The sequence below is a fragment of the Miniopterus natalensis genome, chromosome 18 (genome assembly GCF_054644295.1).
Source record: "Miniopterus natalensis isolate mMinNat1 chromosome 18, mMinNat1.hap1, whole genome shotgun sequence".
Classification (NCBI taxonomy): Eukaryota; Metazoa; Chordata; class Mammalia; order Chiroptera; family Miniopteridae; genus Miniopterus; species Miniopterus natalensis.
Window position 1 is genome coordinate 28,509,683 of NC_142098.1, and position 26,903 is coordinate 28,536,585.

The 26,903-nt window shown below is 44.3% G+C and overlaps 1 protein-coding gene across 3 annotated transcripts; it reads left to right on the forward strand.

The window, feature by feature from the left end:
• The first annotated feature begins 2,565 nt into the window (after positions 1–2,565).
• Positions 2,566–26,397, forward strand: DYNC1LI2 (dynein cytoplasmic 1 light intermediate chain 2). Of its 3 annotated transcripts, none has more exons than XM_016213195.2 (13): positions 2,566–2,686; positions 2,851–2,924; positions 4,951–5,067; positions 9,356–9,586; positions 14,373–14,542; positions 15,505–15,598; positions 16,543–16,678; positions 18,782–18,893; positions 20,062–20,121; positions 20,850–20,891; positions 21,285–21,402; positions 22,026–22,142; positions 23,461–26,397. In XM_016213195.2, exons 1-13 carry the CDS (start codon positions 2,580–2,582, stop codon positions 23,559–23,561), a joined length of 1,479 nt encoding a protein of 492 aa, XP_016068681.1. In that variant the 5' UTR covers positions 2,566–2,579; the 3' UTR covers positions 23,562–26,397. The 3 variants fall into 3 exon arrangements, with proteins under 3 accessions (XP_016068681.1, XP_016068697.1, XP_016068689.1); XM_016213211.1 differs by having other exon boundaries at positions 22,026–22,196; positions 23,461–23,545; XM_016213203.2 differs by lacking the exon at positions 20,850–20,891.
• The last annotated feature ends 506 nt before the right edge of the window (positions 26,398–26,903 follow it).

Consider the following 26,903-nt stretch of genomic DNA (forward strand, 5'->3'; position numbering starts at 1 on the left):
ATATTATAACTTTTATTAATTTTTATCTTATTCTTACACATTTATTTTTTTAACCTCACTACAGGACTTCGGTAGCCCCTGTTACATTCCATCTTGTTAGGTTTAGTCTATACTCAGTTTGTCACCCATTGTATTAGGCATCCCTTCCTGATTCAGATCATCCACAACTTCTGAGTATTCTGCTGCATGCTCATCCAAGTCACTGATGGCAACCTGAATTGGCTGGGTCAGGGTAGGAGGTTGGAGCAGGACCCTAGTGGCCTTCTCTGGTAGTCCCTGCTCATCAGCCAGCCCCCTTTGGGCCTGGCCTATTAACGGGCCTCAATCCCACCTACATTTAATTTTTTCGATAATGTGAATTGTCAAATGTCCTGTTGAAATCTGCATTTGTCATGTCTGCAGTATCCTCCTACCTGGTATTCCTGCAAAAACAGAAACTAAATGTGGTGCTATCTTTTCCAAATGGTTATATTATAGAATTTCACCTATGGCTGATGAAGTTCACTGGCCTGCAGTTTTCAACTTCATCTTCTGTCCTGTGAAAATTCAGACACTGCTTGCCCTTTTATGACTTACAACACTCTACCTGCTCTTCCCAGATTTCCAGATGTGTAACTCTTAATGAGTTTTCACTCCCATTGTCCTCTTTGAACCTTACATTCAGGTTGGCAGATGTCTGAGGCCACTAAGCCAAGTGGAATGGGGAAACTGAAAAAGATAGTTGAACAAACTGGCAGAGCAACTTATAGCAGAAGGTCAACTTACAGCAGAAGGTCATCTCCCTAGAGAGAACATCTAGGCCTCAGTTGTATTTCAGCTTCAGGCCCAAAAAAGCAAAACCAGGCTGGCAACACCAGGACCCCTGCAATGACTAACAACAACCCCTTGCCCTGACACTGACCAATCAGTGGAGACCATGACCCTGAAAGAGCACACCTAGAAAACTGATGTTCTGCTGAAACACTCCCTTGATACCTCCCCTAGGATTCCCACCTGCAAGAAAAAAAAACAAGACAAAGGACACAGCACTTGCTCTCCACCTGAGAGCAGACCCCGCCATTCCCTTTCCCTTCTCTCTCTTCTTTCCCCACTGGCACACATCTCCTAAATTCTAAGGGACCCCAGGAGACTTGCAACCAGGGGAGCAAGGGACAGTGGCAGCTTGTTCCAGGCTAACCCCTAAAGCCATTTCCAAGGATCCCTTTCCCAGAGAGCTAAGGCAACCCATCCAAGGCTCTCCTGTTGCTTTTCCTGTGCTAAGCCTTCCTTCTTTTACTGTCCTCAGCTTTGAGAAACATTCCCTCATAGTCACCTGGACTCCTGAAATTTTTCCTGCTGGAAGTCAAGAACCCACACACTACCGGCCATCCCTAGGCAGACCCACCAAGGGCCAGGTCTCCTTTCCGGTATCGTCCATTAGCTGGGTCCTGTAATCCATTTGGCAGAGCCAGGATCAGAATCCTACTCATCTGAAACCCATGTAAGGTGGCTGCTTTTCTGCTATATCCCACTTCCTTGTGATATTTAGAAATGCCTTGTAAAGTGAGCCTGTTTCCACAGAGTATATAGCAAGAGCCCTCAGGAGGTGGCCACACCTAAATTTAAGCTTGATAGACAAAATGTATTTTTTCGTTCCTTTTTCTTCCCTTATCCTCTTTGTCCCCCTTTCTCTTTCCTCTTTCTTCCCCCAACCCCCTGAAGAAAGGAAATTAAAGCCACCTACTTCTGGTGTCAAATGCTGGTTTCCTGATATTTCTTTAAAACCTGTTAATAAAGTCCTGTAAACGCAAGTGTATTGTCATTGCCGTAAAGATCGCCACCTCACAGTCTGAATAGGGTCAATGAAGGAGGAGGTGAAAGAAGGGATATTTATGAGAATTTGGAGGTCTAGCTTAAGGCCCATCTTTCTATGCGGGGCTTGATCAGGATTAGGCAAAACTGGTGATGTAACAGGTTAAGATGGGTAAGACTGGAAGTACCGGAGGCTACCTTCTAGCACTGAGTTCTTGGGTAGGCTGCTTAAGCTGTGTGAGCTTAAGGTTCCTCATCTGTAAACGGGTTAGATACGATTCAGGGAGATAATGTGCCTCGGGCACACAGGACGAGCTAGATAAATGGCGCTATGTATTACATTCTCATTCCAAAGCCTGAACTTCTGGCGTCCGTCCATCTGGCAGCCTCGCCCCGACGGCGCAGCGGGAGCCGCCAGCGTGGGGAGGACCCCGGGCGGGGTGCGGTTGCGCCTCTCGGCCGGCAGAGGCCACCAGCGCGCCCCGTCCGCGCCGCTCCGCTCCCGCCGCAGCCTCCCTGCGCATGGCTGCCTCGGCTGCCGCCTGACCGCCGCCCGCCTCCTACCGGTGAAGCGGCCTCACGACCTTGGGGAAGCCTGCGAACATTGCCTTCCAGGCGGAGCGCGGCCGGCGACGCGAACCCTGCAGGGCGGGCGACGTGAAGCGCGGCGCGGGGCGGCGAGGGGGACGGCGGGCCGGGGGCGGCGGGCGGCGGGCGTCCCAGCCAGGGTCCTCGCGGGTCCTCGGCCGGCCCGGGGGAGGGCCCTCTTTGTGGCTGCAGTTGGCAAGATGGCGCCGGTGGGGGTGGAGAAGAAGGTGCTTCTGGGTCCCAACGGGCCCGCGGTGGCAGCCGCCGGCGACCTGACCAGTGAGGAAGAGGAGGGCCAGAGCTTATGGTGAGACCATAAGCGGTCGGGCTGGGTCTGCCGGGCCGGGGAGGGCGCGGCCGGCCGGGGAGCCGCCGGGCTGGGCCGGACCTCCGGACAGACTGACGGGCCATCTCGGGCCGGTGAGGTCCAGGCTCGCTCCAGGGCTGACCGCTTTGCCATTGTCCCCATAGGTCCTCCATCCTGAGCGAGGTGTCCACCCGCGCCAGGTCCAAGCTGCCAGCCGGCAAGAACATCCTGGTGTTCGGTGAGCGCCGGCGGCGGGGCGTTGCCCGGGGAGCCGGGGTGGGCGAGGCGGGCACCCCTCTCACAGGTCCCAGCCTTCCTCTCTTCTGCCGCCTGCCCGCAGCCTGCCCCGCCCGATGGCCACAAGACCCAGGCTGGACAGCCGGAGAGTGGCCAGGTCCACCACGCCTGAGGTTGGGGTGTTGCCCCCGTTGGAGAGTCCAGTGATGCTGGCATGAGGTTGTCGGCATTCTTTAGTCATTTGGCTGCAACATTAGCCTTGCTTTAAACGTTCCTGACTCCATTCATTTCTGTAAATGCCTCACTTCGAAGTTCACTAGATGTGGGCGTGGAGAGGGGTGTGAGTACATGAGGTTAGGGGGAGGAGGGGGAGGAACTAGGTGTCTTGGGGTCGGGGCTGTAGGGAGGTGGCACAGGGGCCACTCCTTGATGTTCAAGAGCATTTGAAGGGACTCGGCAAAGGAGAGCCGGCCTTGGAGTCTTCACTGAGGGATTTTACTGCCTTATTTTAGCCCTCACTGCTGGGTTACCTGGGTCAGGTCCCTTAATGTCTCTGGTTTTCAGTACCCTCATACTGGCGGGGGAGTTTGACTGGGTTCATTCATATAGCAAACCCATTTGCTGAGTGAGACCTGTAGGCTGGGCACCGGGACAGCACGGACACCCATCAGACACTACACAAGAATCTCTGTCTAGGGGGAGACAGATGTGTTGGTGATTGCACTATATCAGCTAGGCATAGACAGATTATTGTGGGAGCATCACACTGCTTTGGTGCTGCTTTGAAAAGAGGGTGATTTGGGAGGGTCATGTGTTTTGAAGGATAAGTGTCAACATCCAGGGGTGCAGAGGGTTAGTGCCTGTAGAAACACAGAAGGTGTGGGGGTTTGGAAGCTGCCAGAAGTTCCTCGTGGAAGATGACTGCTGAGGTATGTTGGCAGATTGTGGAAGGCTGAAGAGTTGATGCTTTTTTTCCTGAAGGCCCCTGATTGTCAAGGGCCTTTTATTTCACCTCCATTCCCTAATCCTCATGGGAATCCCTGTGAGGAGGGGAGGAGATGGTCTTCTTTAGGTGATGACCGTTGCACCAGGTAATAGAGGACCCTTAGAGATCCTCAAGAAGTAGGGTATTGAGATACTAGGTCTGTGGTAGAAGGGGAAGTCTGGCAGCCGAGTGGCAGGTGGCTCAACGTGAGCAGGTACTGAAGTCAGGCTGCTGGGTAGAACATGATCCAGATGGGATGTGGAGCGCCTGAGTAAGGTAGTGAGTGGCGTCCGGGATGGGGAAGGAGACCTTTAATCTGTGGGATGCCTTTCAGTTCTCATGTTCTGTAAGTCCATATTATTAAATCCCAGGGGTGCCTAGAGATATTCCTTGGTGGTGATGGTTCTTGATGTTTAAGGTTTTTTTGTTGTTTTTTTGGAAGGGAGTGGTTAGTTGAGGGGGATGAGGAAGTGCTTGATAATTACTGAGATTGTGCTTAAGAGTTTTGCTTAGGTCTGTAATTATTTTCATTAGTTTTCTAGCCTTTGAGATGCTTTTCAAAGAGATGTACTAAAGTCAAAAGTGAATAATAGCTTCCATTCTTCATGATTGTGAGGCAGAATCAGACTTATTTATTAGTTCAGAGTTCCTGGGTTTTACAGTTATATTTTGAAGATTTCTTGCTTTTCTTGTGGTAAAAGTTATTTTGTGAGAAACTAGCTCCACCTTTTACTTTATTTCTCTAAATGCATGTCTTATAAATTGAAGGTAGGGCCTGTGGACCTGCTTTAGTTCTTCCCTTGTAAAGTAAGGACAATTGCAGTAAAATGTTATTTTAGACCTTGGATTTTGCCACCTTTATCACCCCTCCCCACACCAACCACTCTTATAGCAAAGCCTGTTTTGTTTATGAATGCAGATGAGAGGCCTCAGCAGCAGGCTTTGCAGGAAATTCTTAGCTGTCCCTAGTGTGAATCTCAAGACTTCCCATCCTGCCTACAATAAACAGTACACTTTGTCTTCTTACATCCATTATTTGTAGGTGAAGATGGTTCTGGTAAAACAACACTCATGACTAAACTACAAGGCGCTGAACATGGCAAAAAAGGAAGAGGCCTGGAATATCTCTACCTCAGCGTGCATGACGAGGACCGAGATGGTGAGTGAAGCGTGTGTCCGTGGTGAGGGTTGAATGCAGATGTCTGACTCCTTGGTTGCAGCTCCTGCAACATGGCCAGGCATTCTCAGTTTTCTGTGTGGTTCTGTCAGCCAGTGGTTGTTGGTGCCAATTCAAACGCCAACAGGAATCCTCAATTTGGGATGTGGTGAAGAGGAAAACTTCAGTGCAAAACAGCTTAGTTGTGATACAGCACAGCTGTGGAACAGCTTAATAGCATCACATCTCAGTTATGAAGCAGTGTGACTGTGATTGGCTTTGAGGAGGCCCTGGGACGACGCCTCTCTTCCGCTAGGCAGTTCAGCTCTCCTGTTTGCTCCGCTCTGCTCTAGTGAGACTTCCTCAGCTGGGGAAACAGTCTTCTGTTTTCAGTAAAAAGGGAAAGTGCACTTCTCGAGCCAGAGAGGAACTGATTTATATAGACAGAAGTCCCTGTCCCTGGTCCCTGATTGTTTGGTGAAGATGCCGATGGGGATGTAGCTGTGTAGCTCCTATTGGACTGGGAAAGTCTCAGTCCTATTGGTTGAGATGGGATTCCAGGAACTCCTCTGTAAGGGCAGGCTCAGATGGCAGAAACACAGTGCAGGAAGTCAGTTCAGTGTAGGAGGAAGGCAGCTTGGTGCAGGCTTCTCTCTGCAATGGGGTTTGCATGAGAGGCCCCTGTACAGAAATGGCTGCTAGGCTCTGTTTTTGTTTTTTTGTGTGTTTTTTTAAAAAAATTTATCTTTATTGATTTCAGAGAGAGGAAAGGAGAGGGAGAGAGAGAGAGAAACATCAATGATGAGAGATTCATTGATAGGCTAGTCCGCAACTCCGGGCATGTGCCCTGACTGGGAATCGAACCCCGGTCGCCTGGATCCTAGGTTGACACTCAACCGCTTAGCCACGCCCGGCCAGGCTTTGTTTTGTTTTTTAATTTGAGCCCAGGTAGCCACCAGGAACCCTTCTTAGTAGGTATGTTATTTCTTGAGGTCCACACCTCTAAGAGAGTAAGTCATGGGAATAGATAAAGTGTATGTCTTTGTAGGACTACTTACTTTCCTTTTTAGAGTATGTTCGCGAAAATGGGGAGCAGAGCTGTCAGCTGCAGCTCTGGGTAACCCCCACTTAAAAGGAGATACTGAAGTTAGTTTCAGATGTGCGTAAAGGCAATAAGAAATTTTTAAAAAGCGCTGGACTTTTCTGTGAGAGAAATGTGTGGCTGGCTGATCTGGGCACCGTTGTTATTCTGCCTGGTTCTAGTGGAGAGTCTAAAATTGTTGTGGTTCAGAGTGTAACAGCTCAACAGATATTCACAGGAGACTTTTCTGAGTTTCTTTGTGACAGTGTAAAAATGCTAATTTCCTGTGTTTTAGTGGAAAGAATAGAGCCTCAGAGGTGATAATTTCTCTTTTAATTCCTCATCTCAAGAATGTGGATAGTAATAGTTTCTACCTCCAGGGTAGTTGGGATGATGATACTTGCATGGTAAACACTCTTACAAGGATTAGATATTATTTTACAATTATTTCTTAAAAGTATAATTATGAGCTGGATTGGAGTAGTGGTTTTTGGTTACCATTACTCAGTTGCCTCCTTTATAACCTTTTAGACTTTATGTTAGATCTTGAATGGATCTAAAATAATTATTGGTGTCTAGGTGTTTTTATTTGTAGGAAAGTTATGTAGTGTAAGGATGAAATATATTTGTTAAATTACTTCCTTTATATTTTCCTTTACTCATTTAAACAGTAAGGGTCATGATGCAAGGGTGATTATATAAGAGGGCAGATCCCACCACCTCTGGTCCCCTATTTCCTGATTGCTAAAGTGAAGAAGCTGAATGCACGTCCTTTCCAGCATGATAATTCTTGGATCTCCAAGAGTCATTAGGAGGGTATGGATAAGGATTGCTTGTTAAAGCTTGGAGACCTGCATCATATTAATGCTAACTTAGTGGTCATCTTAGAACTCCAGGAATTTTCCATGCTGAAAATTTCCTGAAGGATGTGAAAGAAAGGCAGGAGGTAGACCTGGTGCAGAGGGTTCTCCCTGTGTAAAAAGGACAGAGGCATTCAGTTGCCCATCTAGGCCGACTAGAGTCTTTGTAGGTGGGGCTGAGACTCGGGCCACTGAGCTAGGCCTAGGGGATCTCATATGTCTGAGTCTTTTACTTCTTCTCTCTGTTGGGCAGCATGGTTATTGTGAAAACCATGGGCTTTGGAGACACACAGAACTGGTCCAGAATCCCACTCCTATAGTCACTAGTTGTGACTGACTAAACCACTCTGCACCTCAGTTTCCTCATCTTTAGAATTGGGTAAGTGATACATATTTTGTAGGTTGACAGAATGAGAGGTGGCATGTGTCACATGTAGCTGGGTGCTTAAGACACAGCGGTAGCAATAGTACCCCTTTGAAAAACAGTGTAGATACTGTGCGACTCTCTATAGCCTTTTGTTTCAAGATGGCATAAGCATATTTCATGCCAAAACATATTATCCATAGTCATTTGTCTTTGAGTTGAAGTACACGTTAACTGTATTTCAGATTCCTTAAGGTTTCCCTAAAAGCTTTTTGGTCTCTGCATTTATAGGATTTTTCTAGGCCACCAATTTGCAGGTTCCTTTTTGAACCTGTGGTTAACTAGACACCTTCCATCTGTAGTTTTTTAAATTTTTATTATTATCTGGTGTGACTAGGTTATAAATATACACTCTGCAGGCAGTCAGTCACACAGGTAGAGAAAATAGTCTCTAGCTTGTTCCTGGTTTGTGGTGGGACATGACATGTCAGAGGACCACTGCCTTCAGGGTTGGGGGCATTTGTTTAATGCCACATGAGGTGTGTGTGATCTTCATGTACATGGGTGAGTTATGTGTAATGGGCAGTGGGAAGAGAGGCTAAAAAAAGGAACTGTGCCTGGTAAGGAGCAGGCATTAAAATCTTTGGGCTTTAGGTACAGAGCAGTATTTTTGAAGGAATTCACAGAACCCAAACCAAAACTGCTATCTAAAATGTATTAGAATTTTGATACATCTGAAACTAATACAAAATAATATTGAATGTAAACTGTAATTGAAAAATAAAATGTATTAGAGTTTTGAAAGCGTAGCTAGATATAAATATCTTATAATATACTATTGAAATAAAGTCATGAAAGTAAGTTTTTTTAACAGTATGTTGATTATATAAAAAAAGGTAGCTAACAGCAGACATTTTTTAAGTGTATGTTGGAATTTATTGGGAAATAGGTTTAATGACATATTTTTGATGGTAAGAGTTCATCCTCAAGGCACTTTTGTAAAAAACAAATTTTTTTTTTCTTAAAAACGATGACTCAGATTTTTTTTTAGATATTTGGAGAATTATCTTCTATAATTTGTTTATCCAGTTATGATTTTGGGACCACATTTCATTAAATGTCAGCAGTTGCACATTTGTGTAAATGTTTTTAACTCCTTATTAATGGAAAACAAAAACTATATACAATATAGAGAGACTAGTGTGAACCCCAGTGTATCTATCATTTGTCTTCAACAGTTACCAGTTCTTGATGAATTTTATTTCAACTGTTATTCTCACCCTCTTCTCCCTTCACTCCACATTGGATTATTATGAAGCAAATTCCAGGCATCTCATTACATCTGCAAATACTTCCATGTGTATGTCTAAAAGATAAGGATTAAAAAAATAACCATATTGTTATTGTATCAAAAATAATTGTAATTCCTTAAATCATCAGGTACCCAGTGACTCACATCTCAATTTATGTAAGTAATTATTTTATCTTAGCATTTAAATACAAAGGTGTCCTGTATCTTTGGCACCCTTTGTAGTATGTGAACATACTGCTTAGTGTGACTGACTTTATAAAAAGAGCTTGTTTAACCACAGGCTCATCAGCACAGCTTGCTGCCTCACAGATGGCTGATGTTTGAGGAGAATAGGTTATTTAGACTATTGAACAATTGACCAGTAGCGTTCATTAGTCTCTTTTGATTGTTATTGAAACCCAAAGTGTCCTTCACTTTTTACTCCTCAGACATTGCTGGAATCTTCATATGTGGACACAAAATGTTATGGTAGTTTAAAAAGTTTAAAGTTTAGGCAGTTCACCAGGCACCTTGACCACTAAGAACTTGGGCCCTTTTCTGGTTAAGATTTCTGTTTGTGTTCTGTGTGGAATTTTATGGCTGTCACCTTCTGATATTTTTTCTGACATGGCTCTTATTTCAGCTGTGCTGGTGGTCATTGTCAGGTAGTAAATTAGCTTCACTTCTTTTCTTAGATCACACACGCTGTAACGTATGGATTCTGGATGGAGACCTATACCACAAAGGCCTGCTGAAATTTGCAGTTTCTGCTGAATCCTTGCCGGAGACCCTGGTCATTTTCGTTGCAGACATGTCTAGGCCTTGGGCTGTGATGGAATCTCTACAGAAATGGGCTAGTGTTTTACGTGAACACATTGATAAAATGAAAATTCCACCAGAAGAAATGAGGGAGCTGGAACGGAAGTGTAAGTAAAATGAGATTTTCTTGATGGGAAAATTCAGTAGTCTCTTTGGATGGTTCCAACCACCTTTCTGTTCACAGTGTCAGGAGGCTACAGAGCTTCCCTTGAAGAGTGTTTGCGTTTTGTTTGCACCATTTATTTCAGAGTTGCTCCTGTAAATTCAGTAGTCTAATAAGAGTATTCAAAGCAGTTTTTATGTCAAGTGTCACAGTTGAAGAATATTAATCTTTCATATTATCTTCATTGGTTCTCTTTTAAAATAAGGGTTTCCCCTTTTCCCCCAAATGAGATCAAGTCTATGCATCTTTTTGCTTTCTGTTACTCTCTGCCTGCAGTTAGCATCAGTGGGTATGGAGACTTACTGTGATCTCTGCAGCTTGAGTCCATTGCCTGGGATTCTGTTGAGGCCCTATGGACCCTCTTACTGGCAGGTTTAAAGGAAGCCCTACAAAAGACAAGTCTTTCAGCTCCTACCTTAGTTCATTTTGGGATCCAGCAAATATGAATTTAGTTCATATAAATAGGAAGGTCATTTTTTTGTCATGAAATTGAAAGACTTTTTTAAGACTAAGGATATCCCAGCCCTTTTGAGAACAAAGAACTTTCAAATTAAAGGAAGTGTTTTTGTTTTTTTCCTTAATGTGGTTCAGAAGCTTGTTTTTCTTTTCCCTTGCTTCTGTGCAGTTACATCAGCTTCTGTCCACTTGCCAGGGAAATGGGAGGGGCAAGGGCTGGAGCTGTGGTGGCGGCGGCGGCAGCAGCAGTTTTGGCCAGGGCAGGCTTGGCTCAGCTTGGCTTATTTCCACAGGATGACATCATTCCCTTTAGTGAATTAATGAGGGCTTCTGAAGCACGGCACGTGGGATCTTCACATTTACTGGCAGAAGGGTTCAGAAATTTGGATGTGCTTTTCAAATGAAATTTCTTGCTGTGTGTCTGTCATAACTTCATAACTTACTCCTGTCCTACGTTAGTTTAAACAGGGAGTTTTACATCTAATTTAGTTTGCTGTGTGTATGTGTGTTTCCCTGGTCACCCGCATGTGTGCTGCAGTGATTGGTATGCAGCTCAGCTCGTCTGTCTCCAGCCATTGACCTTTCTAGATAATGCTTCTTTTCCCCCTTAAACAGAGATCCTAAAGACAACTTCTCAGAATAGTTCTGAAACTGAAGAGCAGTTTTCCTTTCACTGCGCACTTAGCATTTGTATCTGGATCAGTAGGTTAATGCATTGATGATTTCAGTTTCTGAACCTGTTTTCTTAGAATTATAACCTGTAAAGATTTGTTAAAACAGAAAAAAAAAAAAGATCGAGCCAAAGGTATTGTTCCTTCTGAGATAGGGAAAGTGTCTGCCTTGTATCAGGTCTGTTCTAGGTGTTGGGGATGCATACAGCAGACTAGATGCCTGCTCCTTGGGAGCTTGTGTTCCCATGACACACTGAATTAATTTTGTGTTCTTAGTCATTGATGTCTGTCACTTAGGATTAGATTCAGGTGCATGTGACACAAAACCCAAAATAACAGTGGCTTAAACAAGACTGAGATTTATTTCTCTCTTGTAAATGAAATCCAGAGGTAGGCAGTTTAGGCCTGGAAAGCAGCTCTTGAGAAGACAGGTCAAGCACCCTGGTTCCTTTAGGTTTATTGCTTTGTCACCTCTAGGGTGTGGTTCTCTTCCTCTTGACAACTAGAGCTCTAGCCTTCACATCCCTGTTCCAGACAGCGGGATGGAGGAAGAGGAAAGAAGGGGGAAGGGTTTGTGCCTCCTGTCTTTCTAAGGAGGCTGGGAAATGTAGACGTGTGGCCATGTGTTCTAAATATCAGGATTTGACTGGAGGGCAACTAGCAGTTGCTGGAACCCATCCATGCCTCATGACTCTGGCCAACGTTCCAAGGACCTCTCTTGTTTTCACCAGCCCTCCTCTGAGATATTGCATGTTGAAGGAGTGCTTTTGTTACTGCTGGTTTTAGGTAACATTTTAATAAAGCAGTTGGCCATCCTTTTGCTCAGAGGACTCACACTTTCCAGATTAATGGGAGTCTAGGTATTGTATTGAACGAGCAAAGGGCTGTCACCCAACCTAGTTTCCAACCCAGCGCCAGTCTCCAGTCTGCTGTGTTTGGAAAGCTGTTGCATGGCTAGCCACTCTTTCAGGATTAGGTTCCACGTCGGTCCTGAATCTGTGGCAGCTGTTTGGTTACAGGATCCATCTGAGTGAGGGAAAGGGCAGAGCAACCCCTAGAGCCACCAGAAGATGGTGCTTGTGTGTAGGTTAGTCTTTCCTGCTTTATGCTTCGGGCGTCCCTTGTTATCAAGTAGAGGAAAAAATTGGGTGCTGTCTGATAGGACTGTGGGACCAGTGGGTGATCAGTAAGGTGAGGTAGGAGGGAAAAGGTGGGAAGATGGGCAGTAGCTAGAGTAGAACACACTGCATTCTCCTTCCCATGCCCACTCCACTAATGATGCTAAAGGGGAGCCCCGGTGGGCCGAGCCTGCACCTAGAGAGAGGTGCTAACAGCAACGCGGGGTGCCCTGAGGGAAGTGCCCGCTTTATCGGCGAACTGCACAGCCCTTGGGCTTTTATCCTCCCTTTCACCAGCCTCTGTCGGGGCACCTGCTCTGCTTTCCAGCTTACTTTCTAAAACGCTGTTCCGTATTAAAACTGCGCGCTCCTGCTGTGGTTGGACAGGTGTAATTAAATCGCTCCTTCCCGGAGTGAATATTCCAACCCGGGGCTTCCCATCGGCTTTCACATCATGACGTATGAAGAACACAGCAGGGTTTGTGCAACACACCGGGTGGTGGGTGTTCATGGGCAGACTGCTGGAGCCGCCTTGCCCTGCCGTGCTTCCCACAGTTGCTTAGCTCACCTGTACCAGGCTCTGCCTTGCTCCCCGTCTTAGAACAGCCCTGGTTGGGTGCTTCATGTGTTCTTGGGCAGTTATAGATATTACCCAGGCAGCTAAGCCATTGTATTTTTCATTGATTTGAAGATTTGTTAAAATGCTTTTAAAGAGAAAATATGAGAGCCTTTGATTCCTTCAAGATCCTTCAACAACCATGCAAATAAGTTCATCAGAAAATTCTTCTGTTTTTGTCCAAAATGCAGTACAGATCTCTTGAGTAGATTGTTTATGTTGGCAATGAAACTATATTAATTAAGGAGAGGTTGTAGAGATTAAATGTTACTGTGTCTGAACTTTAGGGCTTCGTCGTTTTCCAGGCTGCTCAGTATTATATGAAAGACAGTGTGCTCCCAGATAATTCCAGAAGCTTATATAATGATAATCTAGAATCTTTGTAAATTAAAACTCATTGTTTTAGCTGGCCGGCATGGCTTAGCAGTTGAGTATTGACCTATGATCCAGGAGATCACTGTTTGATTCCCGGTCAGGGCACATGCCTGGGTTGCGGGCTTCATCCCCGGTAGGGGGCGTGCAAGAGGCAGCTGATCAGTGACTCTCTTATCATTGATGTTGCTATCTCTCCCCTTCCCTTTTCCTCTCTCTGAAATCAATAAAAACATTTTTTTAAAAAACACACACAAAACTTCATTGTTTTAAAATGTTTGAAACCTGTTGGGTGGGGTGTGGGTGGGGAAGGGGAATATATGTACCTTTCTCTAGGTTCTCTTTAATCCAGCTTTTTGCATTTTCTTAATGAACATTTTGTGGATGAAAGTAAAAGGGCTTTGGCCCTTTAGTCCTACTGGGCATGGAAGGGTAGAGCTGTCTGTTTGCTCCTCTGGCTCAGTAGCTTTAACCATCATGTCCTCATTCTCTGGGCTGACACATGAGCCTTGAAGCACCCATGAAAAGATGCAGGTCTGTGGGCTTTGTGTTCACTTGGCCTAACAGGCCATGGTCCACTCAGCTTGAAGGCCCTCTTGTGGGGTTACACCTTGGCCAAAGTAGTGACTGTATGTCCCAGGAAGTGGGTGTTGACCACTGACCCCTTGTGTTAGAGTGGGTCCTGGAACACTGCATATGTGACTCAGGATTTCCTACAGATGAGACCAAGTCCACAGAAGTTAGGATGAAGAGGACACGCAGGTGGTGCTGGACAAGCCCAGACTCCCTCTTCAGGGTGGACATTCATCAGCTGTATGCAAACAGCATGTTCTTGTGGAATTCACATGGTGGTTTTATTATTTCTAATGAGAACTCTGAGGAGTTTTAGAAGTTATAAGCTATTTTTGGTGGTCACCTCTGTTGAAGTAACACAGTTCAACTATTCTGGTATTTTGAAAATGCATGATAGATAAGAAGTGGCTTTTCATAGTAGGAACTATTGAAGCTTTAGAAGTTTTTAAAAACCTGTTTAAGCCCGGGCGGGCGTGGCTCAGCGGTTGAGCATCGACCTGGGATCCAGGCGATCGGGGTTCGATTCCCGGTCAGGGCACATGCCCTGGTTGTGGGCTGCAGCCGATCAATGACTCTCTCATCATTGATGTTTCTGTATCTCTCCATCTCCTTTCCTCTCCCTGAAATCAATAAAGATATATTTTAAAAAAATAAAAATAAAAATAAAAACCTGTTTAAGAGTTGGATACAATTGAAGATGTCCAGGGGAATGTTTTGGCTGCTCTGAAATTATGGTGCTCAGACTGAATATATCAGAATTGGCATTTTGCGCCATTGTCCTCAATTCTGTAATGTTGCAGTAGGGTGCAGTTAGGAAGTTTGTCACAATTCTTTCTGTTTTGTGCTTGTTCCTACCTTTTTCAGTTTTCTAAAGCTGGAGTGTTTTTGTGTGTGTGTAATTTTCTTTTCCTTTTTCACCTATAGTTGTGAAAGATTTTCAAGACTATATTGAACCTGAAGAAGGTTGTCAAGGTTCCCCACAGAGAAGAGGGCCTCTGACCTCAGGTCCTGATGAAGAAAATGTTGCCCTGCCTCTTGGTGACAACGTGCTGACTCATAATCTGGGGATACCAGTGTTGGTGGTGTGCACAAAGGTGTGTGTGCTGGGAAGCTGCAGACTTGGCTGGATTGGGCCAGTGAACAGTCACCATTTGAAAGAAACTTTGGGAAGCTTTAATTAGGTGTCTTCCCAAAGGAGAGTTGGGCTCATTCGGGATTCATTAAGGTACATTGAATGTGTCAGGATAGAAAGTGTCATTTAAATATTGCTGCTGGAGACATGACATTCCTCAGTTTGCTCATAGCCTGGGTTAATCTCTCCATGAAGTGCTGTCAACTTTATTGAGTGATTCAAACTCAGAACTAAAAGCAACTTTCATAAGGCTGTGTAAGCCATTTCACCCAGCCTGCGCCAATGTTGAATAAATACATATGAAAGAGCAGAATTCTTTGGGCTTTGGTCTCTAAAGTCTGTTGGACTTGAGATGATTTTCAGCAAAAACATAACTCTAGGGAAAGAAGGAAGGGAACTTGAGGTTTCAGTTTGTTTTACCCTGTAGAATGATGAAGTGGGAACAGAAATTAAGTTAAGTCAGAGAGAAACAAAATTATGTCTCTTACAACAAAAAAGAAATGACTTTAAAAACATTTTGGGTTTCAGAAGTACTTGATTCCCAGCCAGAGCCACTGTGTTGCCCAACTACAGGGTGTGCCTTTGCATCACGTCCTGTGAGAATGGAGCCCTACGGAGTGTGCAGTGCACAGCCATGTCCAGTGGTCCTGTTTCCTGATGTGACCTTGTTTGATTCTCAGAACAACTGTGAGGTGATCAGGGCTATTATATTCCCGCTTACAGATATGGAAACTGAGGCCTAGGATAAAAGAGAAAAATGTCCAGTTGATTTTTGCTCTTGTCAGTTTAATTAATGCTTGGAACTTTGCCTGTGGCTTTCTCCTTTGGAGTATGATACTTTACTCCTGAAGAACATGCTGTTCTCATCCGCATCAGGCAGAGATGCACAAAGATAACTTCTTTCTCTTTCTGTCTTCCCTGCAGTGTGATGCCGTGAGCGTACTGGAGAAAGAGCATGATTACAGGGACGAGCACTTTGACTTTATCCAGTCACATCTACGGAGGTTCTGCCTGCAGTGTATCCTTGGGGTGCTATCCCAGGGCATAGGGACCCAGGTTTCCCTCCATATGGGGCATCTTCAAAGAGAAAAAGTACTTCCTGAATCCAGAATAGTCTTCTGCCAGGGAGATATTGGATACATCTTTTTACTAGTTTTGTATTTTACTTTGTTGGAATTTGAGACTGACTAATTGGTGCCTGTATTTTTTCACTTTTATTTTTAATGTACATTTGATAGGCTTTTATATTTAAGAAGAAAACTGATGTGTAATAATTTTATTACCAGGTTACTTTTATCATATCTTGGAAACCTTTTAAACTTTGCTTTTTTTTGCAGAAAAGGTTAATTACCCCACACGATGTTGTTTTAAGTGCTACAGGTGTTTTGTGCTGTCCATGAGAAAGATGCTATGTCAGCAGTTCTTTGAGTCCTATTTCTGTAAGAATCCAATAGCAGTTGGTCCCATAGTCCCACACCCTGGGGTGGGTGTGAGAGAGATATTCCTTTCGCTTATTTTGGACTCTTTAGCTTGTCCAGCTCAGTGGAGGTTATCAATACATGTAGGTACCCATCTCTCATAAAAAGTGTGCTTAATGATAAACTTAATCACAGTGAGCATCTGCCTGGAAAAGAATCTGTGTACCTTGGATATGCTGAGGGTGTTTTCCTGGGCTAGCCTCAGAGCCCAGGAAACTTGGCTGGGAAGCAATCTGATGGGTCAGAAGATAAGTTTATACGCTAAAAAATGAACTACATGGCCCATTAGCATCAGCATGCTTTATGCTTTTGACCTGTTTGTCTGCTACTATTATCCTTTTAGTTTTTAAATTTTTAATGCTTTTCTATTGATCATGTATTAATTAAAAACTGATCAACCTGTGAGCAGTACTGAGGATTGTGCTTGTGTGTGTTTGCTTTTGTCTCCTGCAGTGAATTGGTTTTCCTTAAGTAGATTGCTTAGATGGAGCTGCCTTGATTTACACATCAGTGAAGGAAGAGAAAAACCTCGACTTGTTGTATAAGTACATTGTTCATAAAACATATGGTTTCCACTTTACCACACCTGCCTTAGTTGTGGAAAAGGATGCAGTTTTTATGTGAGTTCTTTATAGGTGATGCTTTCAAATTCTTCTTTATATTTGCTCGTTACATTTTATCTTTCCAAGTAAGGTGCCTTCTGTCTTATACAGCCAGCTTTCTGCTGCCTTGGGGCAAAGTGCTTGGGCTGGACCTCATAGGTGATAGTTACACCCAGAGCTCCCTCTTCACTTCTTTCCAGATTACTTACCATTTTGCCTCCAGTCTGAGCGAAGCGGGTAGTGTAAGGTCAGGGGTGCTGCCTTCTTCATTGAGAGCAAGTTGCCAAAACTGAAGCCAGCCATTTTTGCCACTTACTGTCTACTCTGGTAAAATACTGGCTGGGGTGGGGGGTGGGTTGAAGTAGAGGGAATTGGTACTTTGGGGATCCTGAATGTTTTCTGTTGAAGCATCTGGTTTCTCTGCTCATCAGCAGGCATCCCTATCAGCATGGACTTTGGCTATACTGCCTGCTTATTGTGTTTCCAGCATTTCACATTTTGGGAGCCCCTGGGCAGGGACTTGGACACCTGTTTGCCCAACTTTGTGTCTTTCACTCATGGGAGAATGCTGTGGATGCATAAATAAATGTTGAAGCTGTGGTGTCTGAGAGGACTTATGCCAGTGGATCAGTGTTTTTAGGTTTAGATATCTTCTTGACTTAAAAAAGAATTACAGTTCATTCAGCAAATACTGAGCATGCTGAGGACACAGAAATGAATGAGAGGTGGTCTCTGCACATGGCATTGCAGAGAGATAGACACAGCCAAGGAGAGGTAGGGCGGCAGTGGGATAGTGAAGGCAGTGCAACAGGGAAAGCAGAGAGGCGATGCTGAAAGGATGAGTGGTGTGAGCCAGGCAGGCTGGGAAGAATGGAGGGGCGAGAGGGACAGTCTGTGAGAAGACCGAAGGTGTGAAAGCCGAGCTCAGGACTGAATAGATTGCCTTCTAAACATTCAGGGAGAGCCTCACTTGGGCTACTTGCAGCCAGCGAACCTAGAGACTTGGGCTGATTTTAGAAAATTGTCTAGAGCAGTCAGGTGGCACAAGTGCAGAGAGTGGTATGTTTTTCGAGTCAGCCAGTGCCCAGATCACATGTGATCCCGGGGAGCAGGAGGAGCAAGGAGATTGGCTGGGTTTGGGGCTGGTCTGGAGTGAAGTATTTTGCAGCTGCTGAAGGCTGCATGGGTCATGGCGGTATCTTGATCATGCCTTGTCCCTTTGCACTTTTGGTCCTGTAGGTAGTTGCCTATTTGGGAGCTGGTGACGTCAGCAAAGCGATTTGGGCAGAGAGCTCTGGCTAAGCACCCTCTTGGTTTTAGAGCTATGAAGCAGGAATTGGATGGAGAATGAGAGGCCTGGGAGAACAATCAATCACCATCTTTTAGAGCTTCTAGAGTTCAAAAGTATGTCATGTAGGACATTTTATAATTGCTCCTCTAGGAAAGTCTGGTGGGCTGTGGCTTAACTTAATGGCAGTTGGGTGTCATCTTGCCCTGTGATGTCAAGCTGGTCAGCATCCATATAGGATCCCCAAGGACTTTCTATATCCCTCTGGTTTGGGGCCCAGGATAGTGCAGGTCCTGGTAGCTCCCCTTGGCTCCAGGCTAAATCTTCCCAAACCAGTAAAATGAATGAACCAATCCATAAGAAACTGTTGTCAGAAAGAAGAGTTCTCAGAGAAATAGCTCACAGGAAGGGTGCCTGCATGCCAAAGAGAAATATTCTCATCCTAAGCTTTGTCCTTTATGCTGGTCTCTGCATTCTCCCCTCTGTTGGAAAAGGGCCCCATTGTGTCCTTGCTGTTCTGGGTGGAGTTGTGGGAAGGCTTTGAACACTTGCTGTGCATCAGCATGTGTAGTCAGTAAGATTCCATTCTGGCTCCTTAGGCCTTGGGCCCATGAGTTCAGTATGGAGCAGGACCTGCAATGTTGATCTGATGAGTTATATCTGCAGTAAATTTTGACCTGTCTACTGAAAATTATAAGCCAACCCCAGCAACTACAGACAAGATCTTGTGAGAAAGGAACTCACCCAGGAGTCCTAACCTAGAATGTGCTCTGTACACTCGCTGTAAGGCAGTCCTAGGATAAACAAGTCAATCCCTGTCTCTCTGCCTTTAGACCTGCTGGCTGGGACAATGAAAAGAAAATAGCTATATTACATGAAAATTTCACAACTGTGAAGCCAGAAGATGCATATGAAGACTTTATTGTGAAACCTCCTGTGAGAAAGGTACTGAAATCCATCACTTTAAGAGTTGCAGGTTTGTTTGTTTTTAAATCCTCACCCGCGGATATTTTTTCCCATTGCTTTTCACAGAAGTGGAAGGGAGAGAGAGAGAGAGAAACATCGATGTGAGAGAGACACATCAATTGGTTGCCTCCCACATGCACCCCGACCAGGGCAACCAGCGTATGTGCCCTTGGCTGGAATAGAACCTGTGACCCTTCAGTCCACGGGCCGAGTCTCCACTGAGCCAAACAGGCTAGGGCGAGTTGCAGGTGCTTTTTAATGGGAAAAGAAACCTATGAAGAATCAGGTTTTACATATTAAACCATAGAGGTCAGGGGGAGTAATTCAAGGGCCTTTAAGAAGATTCTTTAGCCCGGCTGGGCGTGGCTCAGCGGTTGAGCGTTGACCTAGGATCCAGGCGATAAGGGTTCAATTCCCGGTCAGGGCACATGCCCGGGTTGTGGGCTGAGGCCAGTCAATGACTCTCTCATCATTGATGTTTCTATCTTCCTCTCTTTTCCTCTCTTTGAAATCAATAAAGATATATTTAAAAAAATAAAAAGAGTCTTTAGATGAAGTCTGGTGATGTGCAAATGATTTGGGCGGTGGGGCATGAGTGATGGAATGCCCACATGGAGTGGGGTTGAAGTTTCCCATTAAGTCCTGACAGTACCACCACCACCTCTGGACTATTGTTAGTTGATCCTTGCTTGTACGAGATGTTTGGAACCTGCCAGACTTAGAAAATGTCACTTGGGCCTGGCTAGTGTGGTTCAGTGGTTGATCACTGACCCATGTCACTGTTCGATTCCTGGTCAGGGCACATGCCTGGGTTGCAGGCTTGATCCCCAGTAGTGGGTGTGCAGGTAGTAGCGGATCAATGATTCATTCTCATCATTGATGTTTCTTTCCCTCTCTTTCTCTCCTTTCCTCTTTCTGAAGTCAATAAAAACATTTTTTTTAAAATGTCACTTGGCCACATGCCAAGGCTGGTCTTGGAAGGGGGCCTGTGACGGGCTAGAAAAACATAACTGCAGCCTTAGCAGGCACTCTGCCCAGACCCATGTGGTGACCCTAGCTCAAGATTCTCCTTTCAGTGTGAATTTTGACAGTAGTTCAGGTGTTCTTTACCTCTGACCACAAATGAATATGTCTCGTCCCCTCACAGCTGGTCCACGACAAAGAGTTGGCAGCGGAGGATGAGCAGGTGTTCCTAATGAAGCAACAGGTAAGAAGACCAGTGAGGCCAGAGCAGAGGCCTTCTCATGATTGAAATGCCAGTTCCGCAGGGCGAGGTGGCGGGTATCAGAGCTTGGTAAAGGAGTTGCGAGCAGGTCTCCCTGTTTCCTTCCATTTCTAGAATTGGTACAGAGTAGGAGTTAGACCACCTGCCTCAGGGGATCCCTGCCTGGATTGCAGATTCTACAGTGATGGGCTTAGTTATCTTTTTAAGTATCCTTTCTGTCTAGAAATGTAGGCTTTATGGCATAAGAGTTCCCATATTGACAGTTTACCAGGTGCCCTGACCTCACTTCCATTATCTCACATAGCCCCACACAGCCTTGGGCATGAAGGCAGGTGAGGAAAGTAACTTCCCCAAGCTGACAGTTCAGGATGCACTCCAGTCTTATCTTTCTGTTTCACTTGGACTATTAGACATACCATGGGTCTCCATGATGGTACAGGCAGGTCAGCAGGGGGTGTTTGACAGTTCTTTTGCCAACTGTCCCTCCCTCCTGTGCTCTCCTTGCTTCCTTAGCTTCAAAACTGGTTACTTGGAGTATATTTTTTCACCACATACCAAACTACTTGATTTAAATTTTTTGCGTTTAGAATGTAAAACCTATGACTTGGTTGTTAATGGTGCCCTCTAGTGGAATACTTGGAGTGTTTCTCCAGACCTTCAGTGCACTCGGCAGGCCTTGGTTAATGGCCAGTGTGTCCCTCTCTTTGCAGTCACTCCTTGCCAAGCAGCCAGCCACGCCCACGAGAGCCTCCGTGAGTACCTTAAACAGAGGGTCAAGGCCCAGTGTCATGGGTGTCTTCAAACTTTATACCATTATTTATGAGAGCTTGTGTGGGCTTTTGTATTTTCAAAGGGAATATGGTGCCCCAAAGGCCCAGGGCCAGGAACATAGTAGGAACTAAGAAAATATCTGAGGAAGAAATACTGCTCTGGGAATTTGAGTGAACAGACTTTGTTATCGTGATTCTTCTTTTCTCAGAAGAAACAGGTCTAGAAAGGGACTGAGCTAGGAGCAAACTCCCAGTCCTCCCACTCTTCTCCCTAGACTGTGAAAAATACCCTGTAGACTCATGGTTTCACTTTTGGAATATGTATTTTCTGTTATTTTTATGCCTGTGTGTGACTTGGGTTGGTTTTGGACTTAGGAGTCGCCTGCGAGAGGACCCTCTGGCTCTCCAAGAACTCAGGGCCGGGGAGGGCCAGCCAGCGTGCCCAGTGCCTCCCCAGGCACATCAGTAAAGAAGCCGGATCCAAACATCAAAAGTATGTATCCTGTGTCTGTGGAGAGTGGTTTAGTCCTAGGCCTGAGGTCTGCGGGGGCTGTGTGGCCAGGTTTGGGAGATAGTGACTCATAGTGCCTGGGCTGTTTTCTTCCCCAAGAAAGGCTGCTTTCCACACCCCCTCTCTCAGGGGGAGGGGCTCGTGGTTAGCAGAGGCCACGGCCTGTTTCTTTTTCTTTAATCTTTACCCGAGGATATTTTTTCCATTGCTTTTATTAAGAGTGAAACAGAGAGAGGAACATAGATGTGAGAGAGAGAACATCGATTGGCTGCCTCCCGCACGTGTCCTACCAGGGCCAGGGATTCGAGCCTGCAAGCGAGATACACGTCCTTGGCTAGAATTGAACCCAGAACCCTTCAGTCCGCAGCCGATGCTCTAACCACTGAGTAAAACCGGCCAGGGCATAGGTTTCCACTTATAAATCATGCTAACATGTAACTAGCGTCAGCAGTGGCAGTATGTAAGGCATCTTAGTTGATGAATGTGCTCAGTACCCAGGAAGACAGTAGCCACCAATTGGTAATTCCAAGCTGAAAACCAGGTTTTGTTTGTTTAATTGAGTCATCCAGTTTGTGTGATGCTTTTTTTTCTTAATGTTTTCTTAGATAACGCAGCAAGTGAAGGGGTGTTGGCCAGCTTCTTCAACAGTCTGTTGAGTAAAAAAACAGGCTCTCCTGGAAGTCCTGGTGCTACTGGGGTGCAGAGCACAGCCAAGAAGTCAGGTACTGAAGGACCGTTGGTGACTTATGAGCCTTCTGGTTGAGGGGTGCTGCAAGGTGAGGGAGCAGACAGGAGAATCTGCTTTCACCTGACATGCAGACCTTCCGTTTTCTGAACAGCCAAGCAATACTGTTATACTGACAGTATACTTTACTGTTGGATTACCTTAATACAGTGCAGGTTTCCTGCGCACATTTAAGGTGGATTTGTGTATATTCAGGTGAGTTGAGGTAGGTCCTAAACCATATACGTGTTCTGCTGTAGAAGCTCTGCCCATTAGAGGTCATGGTCTAGAGTATACCATTGACATTTTATTTATTTAATTTGTTGTGATGTTTCATAAGGATTTTGTTTACTGCCCCCAGTCTTGCTGTGAGCTGGAGCCTGTGAACACTCGCTGTCTCACTGGAGGGTCATCATGCCTCCTCCTCGAAGCTCCCCCCACCACACACGCACACCGCTCTCTCCATTTGTCCTTCCATATGCCGCTAAGGCAAGTCTATGTCTTAGAGGTCTTTGAAACAAATAATCCACATTTCCCCTGGAAGCTTGAGGCCATTTTAAAAGTTCTTGGATTTTAATTTTCCATTGGCTATAAGAAATGTTAATACAGTGTTTGCCCTAATTGGTGTTTTCATATCAAAGGATACCATTAAGAAATCACTCCACCCTTAGGTCAGCCTGGGCCTTTAGGGGCTCTTGAGTTCTTGAAGACTCAGAATCTGGTCTGGTGGCCAGGCTGTGAGCTGGTATTCCCTGGTAGGAAACAGGAAGCATTTCCAGGCCCCAGTTAGTATTTGACAACAAAAAATATGAACACTGACTTTGTGCTAGATGGAAATATCTGGGCTTAGTCTTACTTCCTTATTGAAATATAGTGTTCCTGGGCCATCCATATATGAGTAAGTTTAGAGTGTTGTAATTAGAAACAAAGCCTAAATACCTGTTGTATGTGAGGCACAGAAAAAGTTTGCTGCATTCCAGAGACTCAGCACCTCTAGGAAGATGGTGATGAGAGTGCATAGGGGTCTGGTGGGTGCTGAGAGGGTTTTCAGAAAGGCCCTTGTATTGGGCACAAAGGCATTCCCAGGCTGGGGGCCATCATGTGGTTGGGAGAGCACAAACCTGTGACATTTGGAATAAAGAAGGACCAAATTTAGGTCTGTCTCATAATCATTGTAATGAAAAAAGGCTTTTCTCAATAACCAGAGATTGAGGTTATTATCACCACAAGTGACTAAAAAACTCTATAGTTTTAAATGTTCCTTTTTAAAAATTCTTTTCTGGTCCCCCATCACTGCCTTTTTCTTTTTTTTGAAGGACAAAAGACTGTGTTGACAAATGTTCAGGAAGAACTGGATAGAATTACTCGAAAACCAGACTCCATGGTAACAAACTCTTCAACAGAAAATGAAGCCTGATCCTCCTTAAAAGTGCATATGTAAAATGACCAAATAACTATGTATATTGATCTGCTAAGACCAGGATTTTTCTGATATGGCACATGCTATCAGTTTTTTGGGGCAGGGGAGATGAATTTAAAAAAAAAAAATACTTCATGGGCTTGTCCGAGTGTGAATTGCACATTTAGGAAGGTTATGTGTCAGATCCCTTTGTTAAGGATAACCTTGGACTCTCAGGCATGTTGCTTTCTTGTGGGAAGCAAGTGCAGCTAGGGCTTCATGTGGAGGGGAAGGTAGATGGAAAGAGAGAGGGGGCCCACTTTCTTTCAGGGTGGAGCAAATGAGACCAGGAAATCATTGATCAGATGGTGGTTAGTCTGACCAGGTGCGTGCAAGCAAATTCACTTGTTCTTGGGAAGCAGATTAAGTAGCAGAAAGTCCAGGAAACAAAAAAGGCTTAAGGAGGAATGAGAGAAGTGATGGTGGGAAAGCTGAACGTTGAAGGAGGTGAAGGAAGGAGATGAGCAGTGTTAGTAAATACTGTGTGTTCAGTAGAAGTTGAATAATCATTTTTAAGACTTAATATCAGAAGCATTTCCAAACTTAACACTAAGCAAAATGGTAATTAGACTTGTTCTGAATGCATCTTTAATTTATGAAAGATGTGTTAAGTGTGGGTGTGCCTGAGTCAGGTGGAGCTTACACGGGTTGGGAAGAAGGCAGCTGCCCAGGACTCACATGCTTGGCCTAGGACATGTTCTCGTGGGGGTGCTGGGCTCCACGCATGTGCATTGTGGGGCAGACAGTCACTGTAGGGTGTGTTTAAAGTCAGCAGTTACAAATTAGTTTACTTTAAATTGTGTTTTCTGAATAACTCCTGCTTTGTTTTTTGAATTAAATTTTTTTTTTTTTTTTTTTTTTACTACCACAGGCTGGCCTACAAATAGAGAATGGGTGATCAACCTCTCATTTTACTGTAATGCAGTGTACTACAGAAAGTTTGAGGGAGGTTTTTAATGCAATTACACACTGATTAATTGGCTTGCACCAATCCCTGCCTTATGGTCTGTGGAAGCCATCAATCATGCAGTTCCACTGATGCAAAAGGGTCTTATCCTAGCTCCCTGGTCTGATCAGTGCTATCAGATGGACAAATAAGTGTTTTATATTGAAAGTGGAAATGATACACTTCTCTTGTTTTGTGTTTTTCATAAAATGTAGCATTTTTTTTTTCTTATGGGAATAAGTTTCAGGTGTTTCCATTTAGGACAAATTCATGCACATTGTTATGTCACACCACCATTCTGGAAATGACTTCTGTGGATTTGAAATGGCACTTTTATACATGATACAGAACATTTAAATGCAAACACTACCATTAATTTAATGTATAAAACATTTGTTGTCAAACCAAGGGAAAAACCACAGTTCACTTATGTGGAGTTTACTTTTTTTATATGATGTTTATTGTACTGTGTCTGAGCATAACTTCCCTGATGTTACTACTTTTACATGCAAGATTTGACTGACCACTAACATAGTACTGGGCATAACTTAATATCCTAGGTTGTATAACAAGACTCTAAAACTGTCTTGAATTGCTTTTTTGTAAAGGTCTGAACACTGTTAAGGAGAAAGCTGAGTATTGTCTTTATGACGAACATAAAAATGCGTTTCTTGTGCCAGTTTTATTGTTGAAAATATACTCCCCCCCTTTTTTAATTTTTTTTTTTTTTTCATGTATTGTGGTTTCCAATTACCAGATTGTCCAGGTAACGACAGTAATCTGACTGTGGAGTGATAGTTGTGGTGTAGTGACCAATAGATGCCCAACAGCTTGTGACCACACTAGTGGTGGGGGTCAGTTAATTCCTCTATAGCAACTGGGGGTGGGGCACAAAGTGAGTGACCTCGGAAACAAGAAACAATTCTTGGGAAGGCACATGCCTAAGAGGGATATAGAGTGATTTAAAATTTCAGTGCATAATTTTACTTTTTATTTTTTTTATCAGTTAAATTGATAAGCACTTTTGTGTCACTATAAAATGTACTAGAACTGATGAAATGCTAAGGCACCTGTCTTGTGAAGGAAGGTTTCTTGGAGACCACTTTTAGTTTCTCATGACAAGTGGATGCTCCTAGTATCAGAAGAAACTAATGCATAGTGTCATGTGCTCAGTAGTTGCCAAAGTCTACCAACTTTGGGGAGCTGCACGGGGTTCTTTTTGGGAGGTGGGAGGAGGGGAGGTTTTTTTTGTTATTTTGGGGTTTTTCAAGCATTGGAACCAAAGGCCAAACAATAAACAGCCTTTACTTTTTAAAGTAAAATTCATGTTATTTACAGAATACACTTGTATGGTATACTGTTTAAGCCAATTTTATGACTATTTATATACATTATAGTGGTTACATCTGCTGTTTGTCTTTAAAATGGAAAAATCAAATAAGCCCAATTTTGAAGATGTGGCCATATCAAGGCCATGAATTGTTCTTTCCTAAAAATGCAACGGGTATGCTGCTAGAATTATTTAATTTTGTTTGCACTTTTTTTTTGATTGGCATTTTAAAATCAGTATTTAAATTAGTTTAACAAAGTTGAAAGTGACTGCTCTGTACATCATGACCTTAACAATGTTGATGCTGTAAGTGAAAGTTCACTGTCGTCTCTTGCTAAGTTTATTGGTGTTTTTAACTTAAAATTAGGACTGCAGATTATTCCCTGACCAGCCTTAGTCCAGGGGTGTGGCTCTGTCCAGATGCAGTATGCAGTCATGTGGAACTTTGCTTTCTAGTGCTGGAAAGAAGATGTCTCTAATTACTGTCTTCAATAAACAAGAATCCAGACTGCTTACAACTTTTGGTGACTTTCTTTATGATAAATCCTCCCACTGGAGATACTGGGGTTTGTGAGTTGTCTAAACTGTTTTCTTGCCTCTTGGATACATTTGTGATTGTCTGAATTGGGCTAAGTGATTTTCACTTAACTAATTTTGAAGTCTTGAGGATTCATAGAGGAATTTCAGAGCAACTATACCATAATAGGAACAGTAAAATTTTTTTTCGAGAAAACCAGATTCTTTGTGTTAGAGATGAATTGTTGCTGCTTATTACACTTTAAGCATGTTGAATTTTTCTATTTTTTAAAATATATCTTTATTGATTTCAGAGAGAGGAAGGGAGAGGGAGAGAGAGAGAGAAACATTAATGATGAGAGAGAATCATTGATGGGCTGCCTCCTGCATGCCCCCCCCACTGGGGATCGAGCCCATAACCCAAGCATGTGCCCTGACTGGGAATCGAACTGCAATCTCCTGGATTCTAGGTCGACCTCAGTCGCTGAGCCACACTCGGCCAGGTGAA

What these genes read in the sequence shown, in the direction of transcription:
- DYNC1LI2 (XM_016213195.2), top strand. Translation starts at nt 2,580, where the DNA reads ATGGCGCCGGTGGGGGTGGAGAAGAAGGTGCTTCTGGGTCCCAACGGG. An exon ending in ACGGAGGTTCTGCCTGCAGT is followed by an intron (nt 15,599 to 16,542) that starts GTATCCTTGGGG and finishes TAGATTGCTTAG; the next exon opens with ATGGAGCTGCCTTGATTTAC. An exon ending in GAAAAGGATGCAGTTTTTAT is followed by an intron (nt 16,679 to 18,781) that starts GTGAGTTCTTTA and finishes CTCTGCCTTTAG; the next exon opens with ACCTGCTGGCTGGGACAATG.